Here is a 14,792-nt window from a genome sequence, read left to right as displayed (position 1 = left end):
GTATATGGCCATATGGAGGTGACAGACTCCCTTTAACCACCTCAGCCCCCTTAGCTTAAACACCCTTAATGACCAGGCCACTTTTTACACTTCTGACCTACACTACTTTAACCGTTTATTGCTCGGTCATGCAACTTACCACCCAAATGAATTTTACCTCCTTTTCTTCTCACTAATAGAGCTTTCATTTGGTGGTATTTCATTGCTGCTGACATTTTTACTTTTTTTGTTATTAATCAAAATTTAACGATTTTTTTGCAAAAAAATGACATTTTTCACTTTCAGTTGTAAAATTTTGCAAAAAAAACGACATCCATATATGAATTTTTCTATAAATTTATTGTTCTACATGTCTTTGATAAAAAAAAAAATGGTTTGGGTAAAAGTTATAGCGTTTACAAACTATGGTACAAAAATGTGAATTTCCGCTTTTTGAAGCAGCTCTGACTTTCTGAGCACCTGTCATGTTTCCTGAGGTTCTACAATGGCCAGACAGTACAAACACCCCACAAATGACCCCATTTCGGAAAGTAGACACCCTAAGGTATTCGCTGATGGGCATAGTGAGTTCATAGAACTTTTTATTTTTGTCACAAGTTAGCGGAAAATTATGATTTATTTTTTTTTCCTTACAAAGTCTCATATTCCACTAACTTGTGACAAAAAATAAAAACTTCTATGAACTCACTATGCCCATCAGCGAATACCTTGGGGTGTCTTCTTTCCAAAATGGGGTCACTTGTGGGGTAGTTATACTGCCCTGGCATTCTAGGGGCCCTAATGTGTGGTAAGTAGTTTGAAATCAAAATCTGTAAAAAATGGCCGGTGAAATCCGAAAGGTGCTCTTTGGAATGTGGGCCCCTTTGCCCACCTAGGCTGCAAAAAAGTGTCACACATGTGGTATCGCCGTATTCAGGAGAAGTTGGGCAATGTGTTTTGGGGTGTCTTTTTACATATACTCATGCTGGGTGAGAGAAATATCTCGGTCAAATGCCAACTTTGTATAAAAAAATGGGAAAAGTTGTCTTTTGCCAAGATATTTATCTCACCCAGCATGGGTATATGTAAAATGACACCCCAAAACACATTGCCCAACTTCTCCTGAGTACGGCGATACCAGATGTGTGACACTTTTTTGCAGCCTAGATGCGCAAAGGGGCCCACATTCATTTTATGAGGGCATTTTTAGACATTTGGATCCCAGACTTCTTCTCACGCTTTCGGGCCCCTAGAATGCCAGGGCAGTATAAATACCCCACATGTGACCCCATTTTGGAAAGAAGACACCCCAAGGTATTCAATGAGGGGCATGGCGAGTTCATAGACTCAATATGCCCCTCACGGAATACCTTGGGGTGTCTTCTTTTTGAAATGGGGTCACATGTGGGGTATTTATACTGCCCTGGCATTCTAGGGGCCCTAAAGCGTGAGAAGAAGTCTGGAATATAAATGTCTAAAAATTTCTACGCATTTGGATTCCGTGAGGGGTATGGTGAGTTCATGTGAGATTTTATTTTTTGACACAAGTTAGTGGAATATGAGACTTTGTAAGAAAAAAAAATAAAAAATTCTGCTAACTTGGGCCAAAAAAATGTCTGAATGGAGCCTTACAGGGGGGTGATCAATGACAGAGGGGTGATCAGGGAGTCTATATGGGGTGATCACCCCCCTATAAGGCTCCATTCAGATGTCCGTAAGTGTTTTGCGGATCCGATCCATGTATCAGTGGATCCGTAAAAATCATACGGACATCTGAATGCAGCCTTACAGGGGGGTGATCAATGACAGGGGGGTGATCAATGAAAGGGGGGTGACCAGGGAGTCTATATGGGGTGATCACCCCCCTGTCATTGATCCCCCCCCCCCATAAGGCTCCATTCAGATGTCCGTATGTGTTTTGCGGATCCGATCCATGTATCCGTGGATCCGTTAAAAACATACGGACATCTGAATGCAGCCTTACAGGGGGGTGATCAATGACAGGGGGGTGATCAGGGAGTCTATATGGGGTGATCACCCACCTGTAAGGCTCCATTCAGACGTCTGTATGTGTTTTGCGGATCCGATCCATCTATCAGTGGATCCGTAAAAATCATACGGACATCTGAATGGAGCCTTACAGGGGGGTGATCAATGACAGGGGGGTGATCAGGGAGTCTATATGGGGTGATCACCTCCGTCATTGATCACTCCCCTGTAAGGCTCCATTCAGACGTCCGTATGTGTTTTGCGGATCCGATCCATCTATCAGTGGATCCGTAAAAATCATACGGACATCTGAATGGAGCCTTACAGGGGGGTGATCAATGACAGGGGGGTGATCAGGGAGTCTATATGGGGTGATCACCTATGTCATTGATCACTCCCCTGTAAGGCTCCATTCAGACATCCGTATGTGTTTTGCGGATCCGATCCATCTATCAGTGGATCCGTAAAAATCATACGGATGTCTGAATGGTGCCTTACAGGGGGGGGGGGGGGATCAATGACAGGGGGGTGATCAATGACAGGGGGGTGATCAGGGAGTCTATATGGGGTGATCACCTCCGTCATTGATCACTCCCCTGTAAGGCTCCATTCAGACGTCCGTATGTGTTTTGCGGATCCGATCCATCTATCAGTGGATCCGTAAAAATCATACGGACATCTGAATGGAGCCTTACAGGGGGGTGATCAATGACAGGGGGGTGATCAATGACAGGGGGGTGATCAGGGAGTCTATATGGGGTGATCACCTCCGTCATTGATCACTCCCCTGTAAGGCTCCATTCAGACGTCCGTATGTGTTTTGCGGATCCGATCCATCTATCAGTGGATCCGTAAAAATCATACGGACATCTGAATGGAGCCTTACAGGGGGGTGATCAATGACAGGGGGGTGATCAATGACAGGGGGGTGATCAGGGAGTCTATATGGGGTGATCACCTCCGTCATTGATCACTCCCCTGTAAGGCTCCATTCAGACATCCGTATGTGTTTTGCGGATCCGATCCATCTACGGATGTCTGAATGGTGCCTTACAGGGGGGGGGGGTTATCAATGACAGGGGGGTGATCAATGACAGGGGGTGATCAGGGAGTCTATATGGGGTGATCACCCACCTGTAAGGCTCCATTCAGACGTCCGTATGTGTTTTGCGGACACAAGCGCGATCCTGTAACAGAATCGCGCATGTGCCGTACGCGATGCCTGCATGTCTGCTCTCCCTCCCGTGCGCTCCTTTATCTTCATGCTCCAAGTGCCCCACGTGATCACTGTAGACTTGCCATCTGCGGCAAGTCTACAGTGATCACGTGGGGCACTTGGAGCCTGAAGATAGGGGAGCGCGCGCACGGGAGGGAGAGCAGACAGGCAGGCATCGCGTACGGCGCATGCGCGATTCTGTTACAGGATCGCGCTTGTGTCCGCAAGAAAGACGGGATCGCGCGGCGAATGAGGAGGACGGCGCATGCGCAGGATTCACAAGCGCGGTCCCGCCGGCTGTCAATTACAGAGCATAGAGGCGGGGTTAGGGCAGGGGAGGTACAGCCAGAGGTGAGGGAAGGGATACCCCCTTGACTTGTTGCGTGACTGTTGGAGCAGGAAATGTGAACTTTATAAGACGATTTTTTCAAGAATAAACAGCGCAGGAAAGAGGCACTAACATGTATAAGAACACACTGAAGATAATCTATAAGGTACTGTTGCTAGTTTATAAAGTGAAAATGAGGTGAAAGGTTCGCTTTAAAGGTCTAAATAACTTTTTACCAGTTTTCATTTTGTTGTCACGGTGAAGGAATAAACAGAGCAGAGGGATCTGGGGAACGTAGAGGAATCAGTCATTATCCTAACATCTGCCAAATGACTTCTGGATTTACTTTACAGGGGTCCCAGCTACTCCCAACAGGAGTAGATCACATAAACCATATATGCTGTTACATACTTGATATAGTTCTTTTAATTCCTTCTTCACCTCAGGCCTCACGCACATGGCCCATAGAAATGAACGTGTCCGCATGCAATTTGCAAAAAATGCAGATCAGACACATACAAAATACGGTCGTGTGCATGAGGCCTAATGTATCCGGGAACTGGTAAGAAGCCATCTTATCGGCTGCTTTGCAAAATGACCGCATGCACAGGAGGGTGCTGGAAATAGGACTGAGCATGTGTGACCAGTGACTGTCCCATTCTCCACGTTACAGAGACCGGCTTACCGTTAGTCATGGTACTCAGCCTTCTCTTCCTGCTCCACTGCCAAACACACCGATGACGTCAGACAGACACGTCAGCGCAGACTACGGAAAGCAACTGAGTACAAAGTCCCTGCGCTTGCGTCTCTGGCGTTTTATTCTTACTGTTCTAACGTTCCGTGTGTTACCATACTGGTCTCTCTCCTCTCTGCCCAGCCGATTGTGTCCGATTGGAGCTGCACACAGTTCTTAGTTCAGTCAGTCCTGGGATGTGCTATTTATCTGACTATGCCTGTATGAAACTGATTGTAAATATAGACTATGCACATTTTTGGGTTCTATAACCATTTTTTGGTGTGTTTACAAGATGCAGATATGCTGTGCTGCAGCAAATTTCTGGAACTTAAAAAAATATATTTTGCGTACAATTAAATTAGATTGTTATGTGTGTGAAATTCTGAAGTACACAAACATGACCAAAGGACACTTTTCTCAATGGGGGCCTTTGGATATGTTTTAGGGTACTTTCACACTTGCGGCAGAGGACCTGCCAGATCCGAAAATCCGGACGCAAAGGGATGTCATTTGTCAGATGGATCCAGATGCGGATCGGTCTGACAAATGCATTGAAATACCGGATCCGTCTCTCCAGTGTCATCCGGCAAAAATGGATCCGGGATTCATTTTTTTCACAGATTTAAAGGTCTGCGCATGCGTGGACCGGAAGAACGGATCCGACCCTAATACATTTCAATGGAAATTCATGCCGGAACATGCCGGCAAGTGTTCAGAATTTTTGGCCAAAAGGCGTAAGAGAGACTCCGGCCAAAAGGCGTAAGAGAGACTGAACTGATGCATCCTGATGGGAATGCTCCCCATTCAGAATGCATTAGGATAAAACTCAGTTTTTCCCCGGCATTGAGCGCCTACTCAATACCGGAAAAGAAAAACGCTAGTGTGAAAGTACACTTACGCCTTTGGGACCTTGTGATTTTCCATTTTAGCATTTTCGTTTTTTACTCCCTGTCTTCCCGGAGTCATAACTTTTAGCTTGTTATTTGCAGGACAAATTGTACTTTTTAAATCCTTCGATACCGGAGTTTTTTTTTGTATTTCCTTTTTTTATTTTTCTTCCCTATCTTCCTGGAGCCATAACTTTTTAGTTTTCCGTTCACATATCCATATAAGGGCTTGTTTTTGCGGGGCAAGTTGTACTTTCTAATGCCACCATTTAATATGGCATACAATGTACTGGGAAGCAGGAACAAAATTCCTAATGGGGTGGTGTAACGGATCACCTTCCGTTAATGGACGCTTCCTAGCTTGCGGCGAGGACCACAAGCACCGCACTGGACACCACAACCACCGCAGACTCCACAACCGCCGTAGCTTAACTGGAGCCGCGCCGTCTTCCTTCCACCCTGAATGAACCTCCAGCATTCAGGATCGTGTGGGAAAGATCTCTCCTCCAGGAGAGGGTATCAGGGACAAGAAGAAAGAGATTAAAGCTCTAGGGCAGCGGTTCTCAACCTAGGGGTCGTGACCCCTTTGGGGGTCGATCGGCCCTTTCCGGGGGGTCGCCTGAGGCTTCCTATTGTGGGTCGCCCGCACAACGGCAGCGGCCCCTTATCCTCGCGCACAGGAAGTGATGTCCTATCACTGCCTGTGCTTGAAGGAGCCTGACGTCTGGACGGGTAAGTCGGGCCGCCTGTCTGCTGAGGTCCGAGTTTTTTCGTTAATGACACCGCCGCTGAGCACCACTGCCACCAATGATTTAATTGAGCCTGGCTGAGCCTGGCTAATTTTATTTTAATTATTTGGCTGAGCAAGGCTTAATTTATTTGGGGGACCCTGAGCACTTCTGATTTATTTATTTGGGGGACCCTGAGCACCATTGATTTATTTATTTGGGGGGGGACCTGAAGCACCGCTGATTTATTTATTTGGGGGACCCTGAGCACTTCTGATTTATTTATTTGGGGGACCCTGAGCACCATTGATTTATTTATTTGGGGGAAACCTGATGCACCACTGATTTATTTATTTGGGGGTACCCTGAGCACCGCTGATTTATTTATTTGGGGGAGACCTGAAGCCCCGCTGATTTATTTATTTGGGGGACCCTTAGCACTTCTGATTTATTTATTTGGGGGACCCTGAGCACCATTGATTTATTTATTTGGGGGAAACCTGATGCACCACTAATTTATTTATTTGGGGGTACCCTGAGCACCGCTGATTTATTTATTTGGGGGAGACCTGAAGCCCCGCTGATTTATTTATTTGGGGGACCCTGAGCACTTCTGATTTATTTATTTGGGGGACCCTGAGCACTTCTGATTTATTTATTTGGGGGGGACTTGAAGCACCACTGATTTATACACCATGCTTCAATACAAAATTTCATTTATTTGTAATTAGAAATAAATATTTGACAATATATAACATTTTGTCTTTGTGATTAATTACTCTGCTTTAATTATGTTCAATTTGTAGCAATAAAAATACATCCTGCATATCAGATATTTACATTACAATTCATAACAGTAGCAAAATTAGTTATGACGTAGCAAGGAAATAAATTTAATGGTTGGGGGTCAGCACAACATGAGGAACTGTATTAAGGGGTCACGGCTTTAGAAAGGTTGAGAACCACTGCTCTAGGGAATATGCAGAGCATAGCAATCCCCAGCGTGATACAGCAATTCCCTCCAATAACGAGACAAGGCTACGTTTTGAGGGATCAAGAAGAACTGAAACTTTTATTGAGGGCTACCCGCCCGTATTTATGCAGGTCCCCATCTGGTGTACAAGCCCCTAGGGGACCAGAAGGAGGACTGCGACACAGGACAGACACGCAGCACCCAGGACACACAGACACAACACATCCCCACAATGCATCATGGTGTCCTCCTCTCTGCCCTGGAGACACCCGAAGAGCAATTCAATTATCTCTCAGGACAAAGGGAAATCACCAATACACATGTGGGAACAACAGGACAGAAATCCCCACCCAAACACACAATGTCACACCCTCACAGCAAACACAGACATTTAACATATTCCCAGATAGCTCAAGTCTGAGGGCATATCATTAGGTGAATGCCGCTCAGAGTACACAAATACAATAAAATTAGCTATCTGGGTGCCATTTTTTAGTCCATACGGATGGGTCTGTCACAAATTCCAACCGCGTTCGGTCCTATTAACAGTCCAGACATGCGGCATAGTTCTGTTACACTGTTCTTGAAGGGTAATATGTCCTGGGGCCATAGTCGTAGGGCAGGAGGCTAGCCATAAGTTTTCTACAATGCCCAGTGGCAAATGACAGTTTGTCACAGGTGGAATTGGGAGAAAAAAAAACGCAATTCCTCCACTATTTTACGGGAGTTCCCTTTGCAGCAAAACTGACCCATGCCCTTACTCTGGGTCAGTAAGATTGCAAAGATACCACATATGTATAAGTTTTATATATCTAAATACTGTAAAAATAAATTAAAACTTTGAAAAATAATTATCTTTTTTATATCACTATATTCTGACCCCCATAACTTTTTTATGGTTATGTCTACTGAGCTGTGTGTAGCTCATTTTCTGCGGGAAGATCTGTAGTTTTTATTGATACAATTTTCTATGTGTGACTTTTTGATCACATTTTATTACATGAGAAGCAATGGAAAAATGGTGAATCTGCCATTTTGATACTTTTTTTCCATTACGCCCTATTGGAAAAATATTTTATATTTTAATAGTATGGGCATTTTCGGACGCGGTGATGCTCATGAAGTTTATATTTTTTGTGTTTTGTATGTATTTATTTTATTCTAAGGAAAGGGAGGTGATTTTAAATTTTAATATTTTCTTAATTTTATGTTTTTAATTTTTTTAAACTTTTTTTTCCCCTTTTTTATGTTTTTGTAGCCAGTGTAGGAGGCTACAACACTCAATCATTTTTATTTTATTCAATATTACCATGTTTCATATGTGAATTGCTCCTTTCTTATGGTGGCCTGCCACCTGCTGGCCAACATAAGAATTGCAGGTCTTCAGAGAGACCCATTGGCCACATGGTTTTTCAAGGTTTAGATGCCAATCACACTTGATTATGGCATCTTAACCCCTTAGTGACCAGCCTGTTTTGGGTCTTACTGACTGTTAGGGCAACCCCCCCTCCTCCTATGATTGTCAGGATTCCAAATTTAAGTTTTATGAGCACTAAGAGAGAGCTGACACAGACACACTTGTTGAATCAACTACTCTACTTTATTCCCTAAAAAGCATACATTTCAGTATGGATAACAGACAAATCTGGCACACCACCAAAGGGGGTGGAAAGCGAAACTAATGATTTGATTGGTTATTCATAAAAGGCAATACTTCCGTACCATACTAACAGAATTAGTCTTTAATGGTTAAACACTTCTAATAGTTTAATTAAGACTCTGAAGCATCTCATCTCAAAGTTAGTACTGGTTAGCAGCGCATTCCAAACTAACAAGGAGTATAACTCTCTCTTGTATGTCAGACTCTGATAAGGAAGCGAGGGGGCTGCTACCTTGGCTTTGCAGCTAGGAGCATTTGATTTATATACACAGAGACTCCCTACGTCCTGCCAGCTGGTTCATTAATTTTCCCACATATGTACAAGATGGAGAACATGTTCATACAAAATGGATTTCTGATTAACTTTTATTAACTCTTTTTGGGAGGGAGATGGGAAAAACAGCAATACTGCTACTGCGTTTTTACGTTATAACGGCGTTCATTTTTCGGTATAAATAACCTAATATCTTTATTCTCTGGGTCAGTACGATTACAGTGATACCAAATACATATTGTTTTTTTTTTACGTTTTACAACTTTTTTGCAATAAAACCCTTTTTTTTAATGAAAAAAATGTTTTTGCATTGCCGCTTCCCATGACCCATAACTTTTTTATTTTTCTTTCCATGGATTGCATTTGCGGGGTGCCGATTGGAGACAGAGGGACTCCTCTCCCTCTGGCAGCACTTTACATGCGGCGGGCGCCATTGCCCAGGGCATGTAAAGTGTTAAACAGCCTGGATCGGCACTCCTGCCGGTCTGGGCCGTTAGAGCAGGGCCGAGGCTCTCACGTGAGAGTCGGGGACCCGTGCACCGCTTAGACTGGGCCGCCGTAAAAAGGCGTACGGGTGATCACTAAGGGGTTAATGCTTTAATGAACACGATACTGTACGGAGCAATACTGCTCCGTACAGTATTAGAACAAAGTTTTATGCAAATCGACTTTGGATGTTTCCTCTGAAGTCGATTCGCTCATCACTAATTACAACAATACCACATTTATATATTTTTTTGTGTTTTAATACTAGGGAAAAATGGTAAAAAATAAATTTATTCTTTTCATTGCCATATAATTTATAATAGTTATGTATACCAGTTTTTATTACTTTTTATTAAATTTTTGGGGGGAGGTGAAGTGACGAAAAAACAGCAAATTGACCATTTTGTTTTCTGTTAGGCCATTTGCCATATGGGATACAGATTTTTATAATTTAATAGCATGGGCGTTTTTGGACATGGTCCTGCCTATGATGTTAATTTTTTTATTCATTTTAATTTTGAGGAAAGGTGGTGATTAGAATTTTTTTTTTATAAACTTTTTTTTTTATTATTCATATTGTCATTTCAATTTAGTAGTGGAATTTTATTCTTTACTGAATAGAAAATTCATTTTGACACCACAGGTGTCATTTCAAGTGCCCAATATTTTGTGCCCAGTGTCTGCCAGTGTGAAAAGTAAGCCCTCTTACAGTATTAGGCCTCATGCACACGACCGTTGTGTGCATCCGCGGCCGTTGTTCCGTTTTCCGTTTTTTATCGCGGACCCATTGACTTTCAATGGGTCCGTGGAAAAATCGGAAAATGCACCGTTTGGTTTCCGCGTCCGTGATCAGTTTTTCCAGTCCGTGAAAAAAATAGGACCTGTCCTATTTTTTTCACGGACAACGGTTCACGGACCCATTCAAGTCAATGGGTCCGTGAAAAATCACGGATGCACACAAGATAGTCGTCCGTGATCCGTGTCCGTTTTTCCTATCATTTTCAATGCAAACTTGACTTAGTTTTTTTTTTCACTTTTCATGTCCGTGGATCCTCCAAAAATCAAGGAAGACCCACGGATGAAAAAACGGACACGGATCACGATTCCTGGTTTTAGAAACACCCTACATGTGACCCTAATCTTTTCCCTGGCCATACAACAGGGCTCAGGAGTAAAGGAGCACCATGAGCATTTGAGGTCCAATGTGGTGATTTATGCATCTTGTGCTGACAAGTGTAGAGACTCTGGGGTGAGATAATAAATGCTATTAATGACTCAAGGTATTAAGGGGAGGAGTGAGCATTTTGACGCCAGAGGTATTTTGCTGAAATCAACCCCTTCTACCTCAGGCCTGTTTTAACCTTCCTGGCCAGGCCTGTTTTTCAAATATGGCATGGATCACTTTATGTTATGATAACTTGGAATGCTTTTACTTATCTAACCAAGTCTGAGATTGTTTACTTTTGACACATTGTACTTCATGTAAGTGGTAAATTTGAATCAATATTTTTTTCCTTTATTTAGAAAAAACATCAAAATTTACCGAAAATTAGGAGAAATTCACAAAAGTTTAATAGAATAAAGTTTCATAAAATAGTTATCAATCAACATTACCCATATGTCTACTTTATGTTGGCATCATTTTGTAAATGTCATTAAATTTTTTTAGGATGCCAGATGGCTTTGAAATGTAGATGCAAATTTTAGATTTTCCGGAAAGTTTCCAAAACCCATTTTTTTAAAAGACCAATTCAGTTAGTGAGCACTTTGGCCTCAAAGGCTTTTCATGGAATTGGTTGTGAAAATGAAACATTTTATTTTTTTCTCGAAAAATTGACTTTAGGCCAACATTTTTTCACTTTCACAAGGGGTAATAGCAGAAAATGCACCTCAGTATGTGTTACCCATTTTCTCCACATTATGGCAACACCCCATATGTGCTTGGGTGCACAGCATGCAAACAGCAAAATATGGATTTTGCAGGCAGGCCCGAATTGGCAGACATGGATTTTAGGTGCCATGTCGCATTAAAAACATTCCTGAGGTGGGGGCGTGACCAACTTCCGGTATGAGCGCACGCTTCTGAGCGCCGCTCCAAGACCCGTTCTTAATCCTCATCAATCCTGACTGCTAATCAGCCGCAAACATAGAGTGGCAGGTCCAGAAACGAAGGGGGAACACCCGGAGGAGTAAAATGAGCCCAAGCAAGGGGCAGGCGGCAGCGGAGCGGCTCAAGGAATATGCTAGGGCCGAGACACAACATGGCGCCGCGTCTCCTTCTAACGCCCGCACTCATGCGACCCGCGGAAACCAGTCACTGCAGCAAGATCCTCAAAGTGAGGAAAAGCCAGAACTCTCGCCTAAAGCGGCCCACGAACAGCTACTTACTGCGATATCCATGTGCCAGACCTCCCTCACAAGTAAGATAGAGGAGGTGAAAGTGGATGTGGGACTCCTCAGGCATGATGTACAGCAGCTGAGGGAGAGGGCGAGAGAAACGGAGCACAGGGTGTCTGAGCTGGAAGATATCACCAGACCCATGCAGGTCAAACTCTCAGATCTGGAACAGAGAGTTCAACTATGGCAGCAAAAATGCGACGATTTAGAAAACAGATCGAGACGCAACAATATCAGGATCCTGGGTCTTCCGGAAAAGGCTGAAGGTATGGATCCGTCGTCCTTCATATAAAATTGGTTCAAATCTACATTCCCAGAGGCTGTGTTCTCAGCGACATATGCTGTAGAAAGGGCCCATAGAGTCCCAGCTAGACCTCCCCCACCGGGGGCTCCCTCCAGACCCCTGCTAGCCAGGCTCCTGAACTGGAAGGACAGAGATATGCTGCTTAATCTTGCCAGAACAGCGCAGAACCTCTCTTTTAACAACGCCAGGATCTCTCTGTTCCCTGATTTTTCGGCGGAGCTGCAGAAAAAAAGATCTACCTTTGTGGCTGTCAAAAGGAAATTACGGGAGATGAATGTTCAGTACTCCATGTCGTATCCTGCACGGCTCCGAGTTGTAGATGGCGGGAAATCCTTGTTCTTCACGGATCCGAGAGAGGCTGACGAGTGGGCAGCTGGAAGGCCGAGACACAGGCCTGAGCAGCCTTGAGATCTTCGTGCTGATTTATTACCTTGAGTGGGCCTGAGAAGGACGTTGCCCTGCGTTGTTATTCAAAGCTGGACTCCCCTTTCGATATTAAGCTTTTGGTATCGTATAAATGCCACGTTTTCTTTGTTGAGATATGCGGAGTTAACGTCTGACTGAAATGTTTAATTCCTGTATTAGTACCAGTGAATATTGGGCTGTTTGGCAGAGCATGACCGAGGGTCTCACCCGGCGAATACCTGCACTGGGTTAACATCCATTTACACCGTGCAGGTGCCCGTATACACGGTCAAAAAAAGAAGCAGGCTATTGACCTGCTAATTACCAGCGGTTATATGTTTAAATACTTTTATTTCTATTTTTCCTTTTCTTTTCTCTTTATGTTTTATGTTGTGGTACATACTATTTTCATGGTCCTATATGAAGCAGACATGCAGGAGGGGCGGCAGAGAGGAAAGCTCAGTAAATGTCCTCAAAGTTACATTAATATGCATTTCATGGAACTTAGGATAGCATGGCGGCTCTAAAAGTCATGTCATGGAATGTTAGAGGATTGGGAGGACCTAGGAAGAGGATAGCAGTGTTTTCACATGTGCGTCGGTTTGCTCCACATATCCTGGGCTTGCAGGAAACCCACCTGACAATAGAAACGGGTAACAGAATAAAGAAGCCGTGGGTACAGTGGAGTGCTAACGCATATGGGAACTCATACTCAAGAGGGGTAGCGGTCCTGATACATAACAGCCTCAGGTGGGAACTGCAGAGGTCTGTCGTGGATCCGGACGGACGGTTCATATTTATGTATGCTTATATCAATTGCACTCCATATGTCATCATCAATGTGTATAATCCCCCACCAGCCAGCACATCTGTCCTACAGGCAATAGTGAGTTTTGTTGTACAATACCCGAATGTTAGACTATTGTGTATGGGAGATTTTAATATGCTAATGAACTCAGAATTAGACAGATTTCGTGACCCAGCAAGAGTGGGGATGTCCACTAGCTCCACATCGGCACTTCACAAAGTAGTTACTGAGATGGGCTGGCTCGATTTATGGAGGGAGAGACACCCCCTGGCGGTGCAGTACTCTTGCTTCACCCCCTCTAGGGGTGCCTTGTCTAGGATAGACTATATCGTGGGCAATGCACTGTCTCTCACTGATTTGGAGAGCATTGAGTACTGTCCGCAGGGGCCTTCTGATCATGCTCCACTGGTCGCTAAACTCTTACTCGCGGATGGAAGAGAGAATGGTAATAAGATGCGTATACACCCCTTCTGGCTAACACTGATGGGCTCTAACGACCGAATCCCGGATCAACTCCATATGTTTTTTGAAGTGCAGGGTGATACCGCTGATGAGCTATTGATTTGGGAGACACTGAAGGCTTACCTGAGGGGGTGTATAAAGTCATCCATAGCATTTATTAAAAAAGAGTCTCACCGCACGGAGGTCGGACTTCAGGAGACCTGTAAGGTAGCTGAGAGTGTTTTTACTGATAACCCCTCCGAGGCAAACAGGTTAGATTGGCTTCTTAAAGGGCGGCAATATATGCAGCACCTACAGGTGAAGAGCGACCGGAAACTTTTTTTTCTTAAACAACAATCATTTGAGCAGGGGGGACAGGCAGGTAAGCTACTCGCCCACATTGCCAGAAACAATGCCTCGGCCCCGCCAGTCCTCCGTATCAAGGGGTTAGATGGAGAGATAAAAGAAAAGTTACCAGATATTATCACTAGATTCCAAGAATTCTATCAAAACCTATACAGTTCAGCGGCACAGTATTCACCCCAAGAGCTAACAGATTACCTACGGGAGGTGACATACCCCCGATTGAGTGCTGAAGATAGGGACATGCTGGAGGGGGAGTATACCTTAGATGAGATTCAAGAAGCTATGAGAGGATTGTCGACTGGTAAGGCCCCCGGACCGGATGGAATTCCGATCGAGGTGTACAGCAGATATAGCGCTATTTTAGCCCCCAGAATGAAACTCATGCTACAAGCGGCTAAAACCCAACAGAAACTACCGGACTCCTTTTATGATGCCACCATAGTGGTAATCTTGAAAACAGATAAGGATCCACTGGAATGTGGTTCATACAGACCTATATCCTTACTGAACCTGGACTATAAAATCCTTACAAAAATAATCGCCAATAGACTAAATAGGGTAGTCGCCTCTGTTGTACACTTGGATCAATCCGGTTTCATACCTGGGAGATCCACCTCCAACAATATTAGAAGGGCGCAAGTTATCACGCAATTAGGTAGGGCCCTAGATAAGCCATGGGTGCTGGCCTCTCTAGATACGGCCAAAGCCTTCGATTCGGTGGAGTGGCCATACTTACTGGAAGTACTGGATTGCTTCGGCTTTGGTCCAGTTTTCATCAATTGGGTACAGATGTTATATAGACAGCCTAGAGCTAA

General features: G+C 44.1%; 1 protein-coding gene across 1 annotated transcript in view; it reads right to left on the bottom strand.

Annotated features, from left to right (window-relative positions):
• Positions 1-4,281, bottom strand: part of TMEM167B (transmembrane protein 167B) — a 51,886-nt gene extending 47,605 nt beyond the window's left edge. The window contains exon 1 of the mRNA XM_040424135.1: positions 4,198-4,281. Within this exon, the coding sequence (XP_040280069.1) occupies positions 4,198-4,207 (10 nt within the window). The 5' untranslated portion in view covers positions 4,208-4,281. The remainder of the gene's footprint in view (positions 1-4,197) is intronic.
• Positions 4,282-14,792: the final 10,511 nt, after the last annotated feature.

Source organism: Bufo bufo, chromosome 3 (genome assembly GCF_905171765.1).
Source record: "Bufo bufo chromosome 3, aBufBuf1.1, whole genome shotgun sequence".
NCBI classification, from domain to species: Eukaryota; Metazoa; Chordata; class Amphibia; order Anura; family Bufonidae; genus Bufo; species Bufo bufo.
Note: the sequence above shows the minus strand (reverse complement) of the source record. Positions and strands in the feature narration are given on the sequence as shown.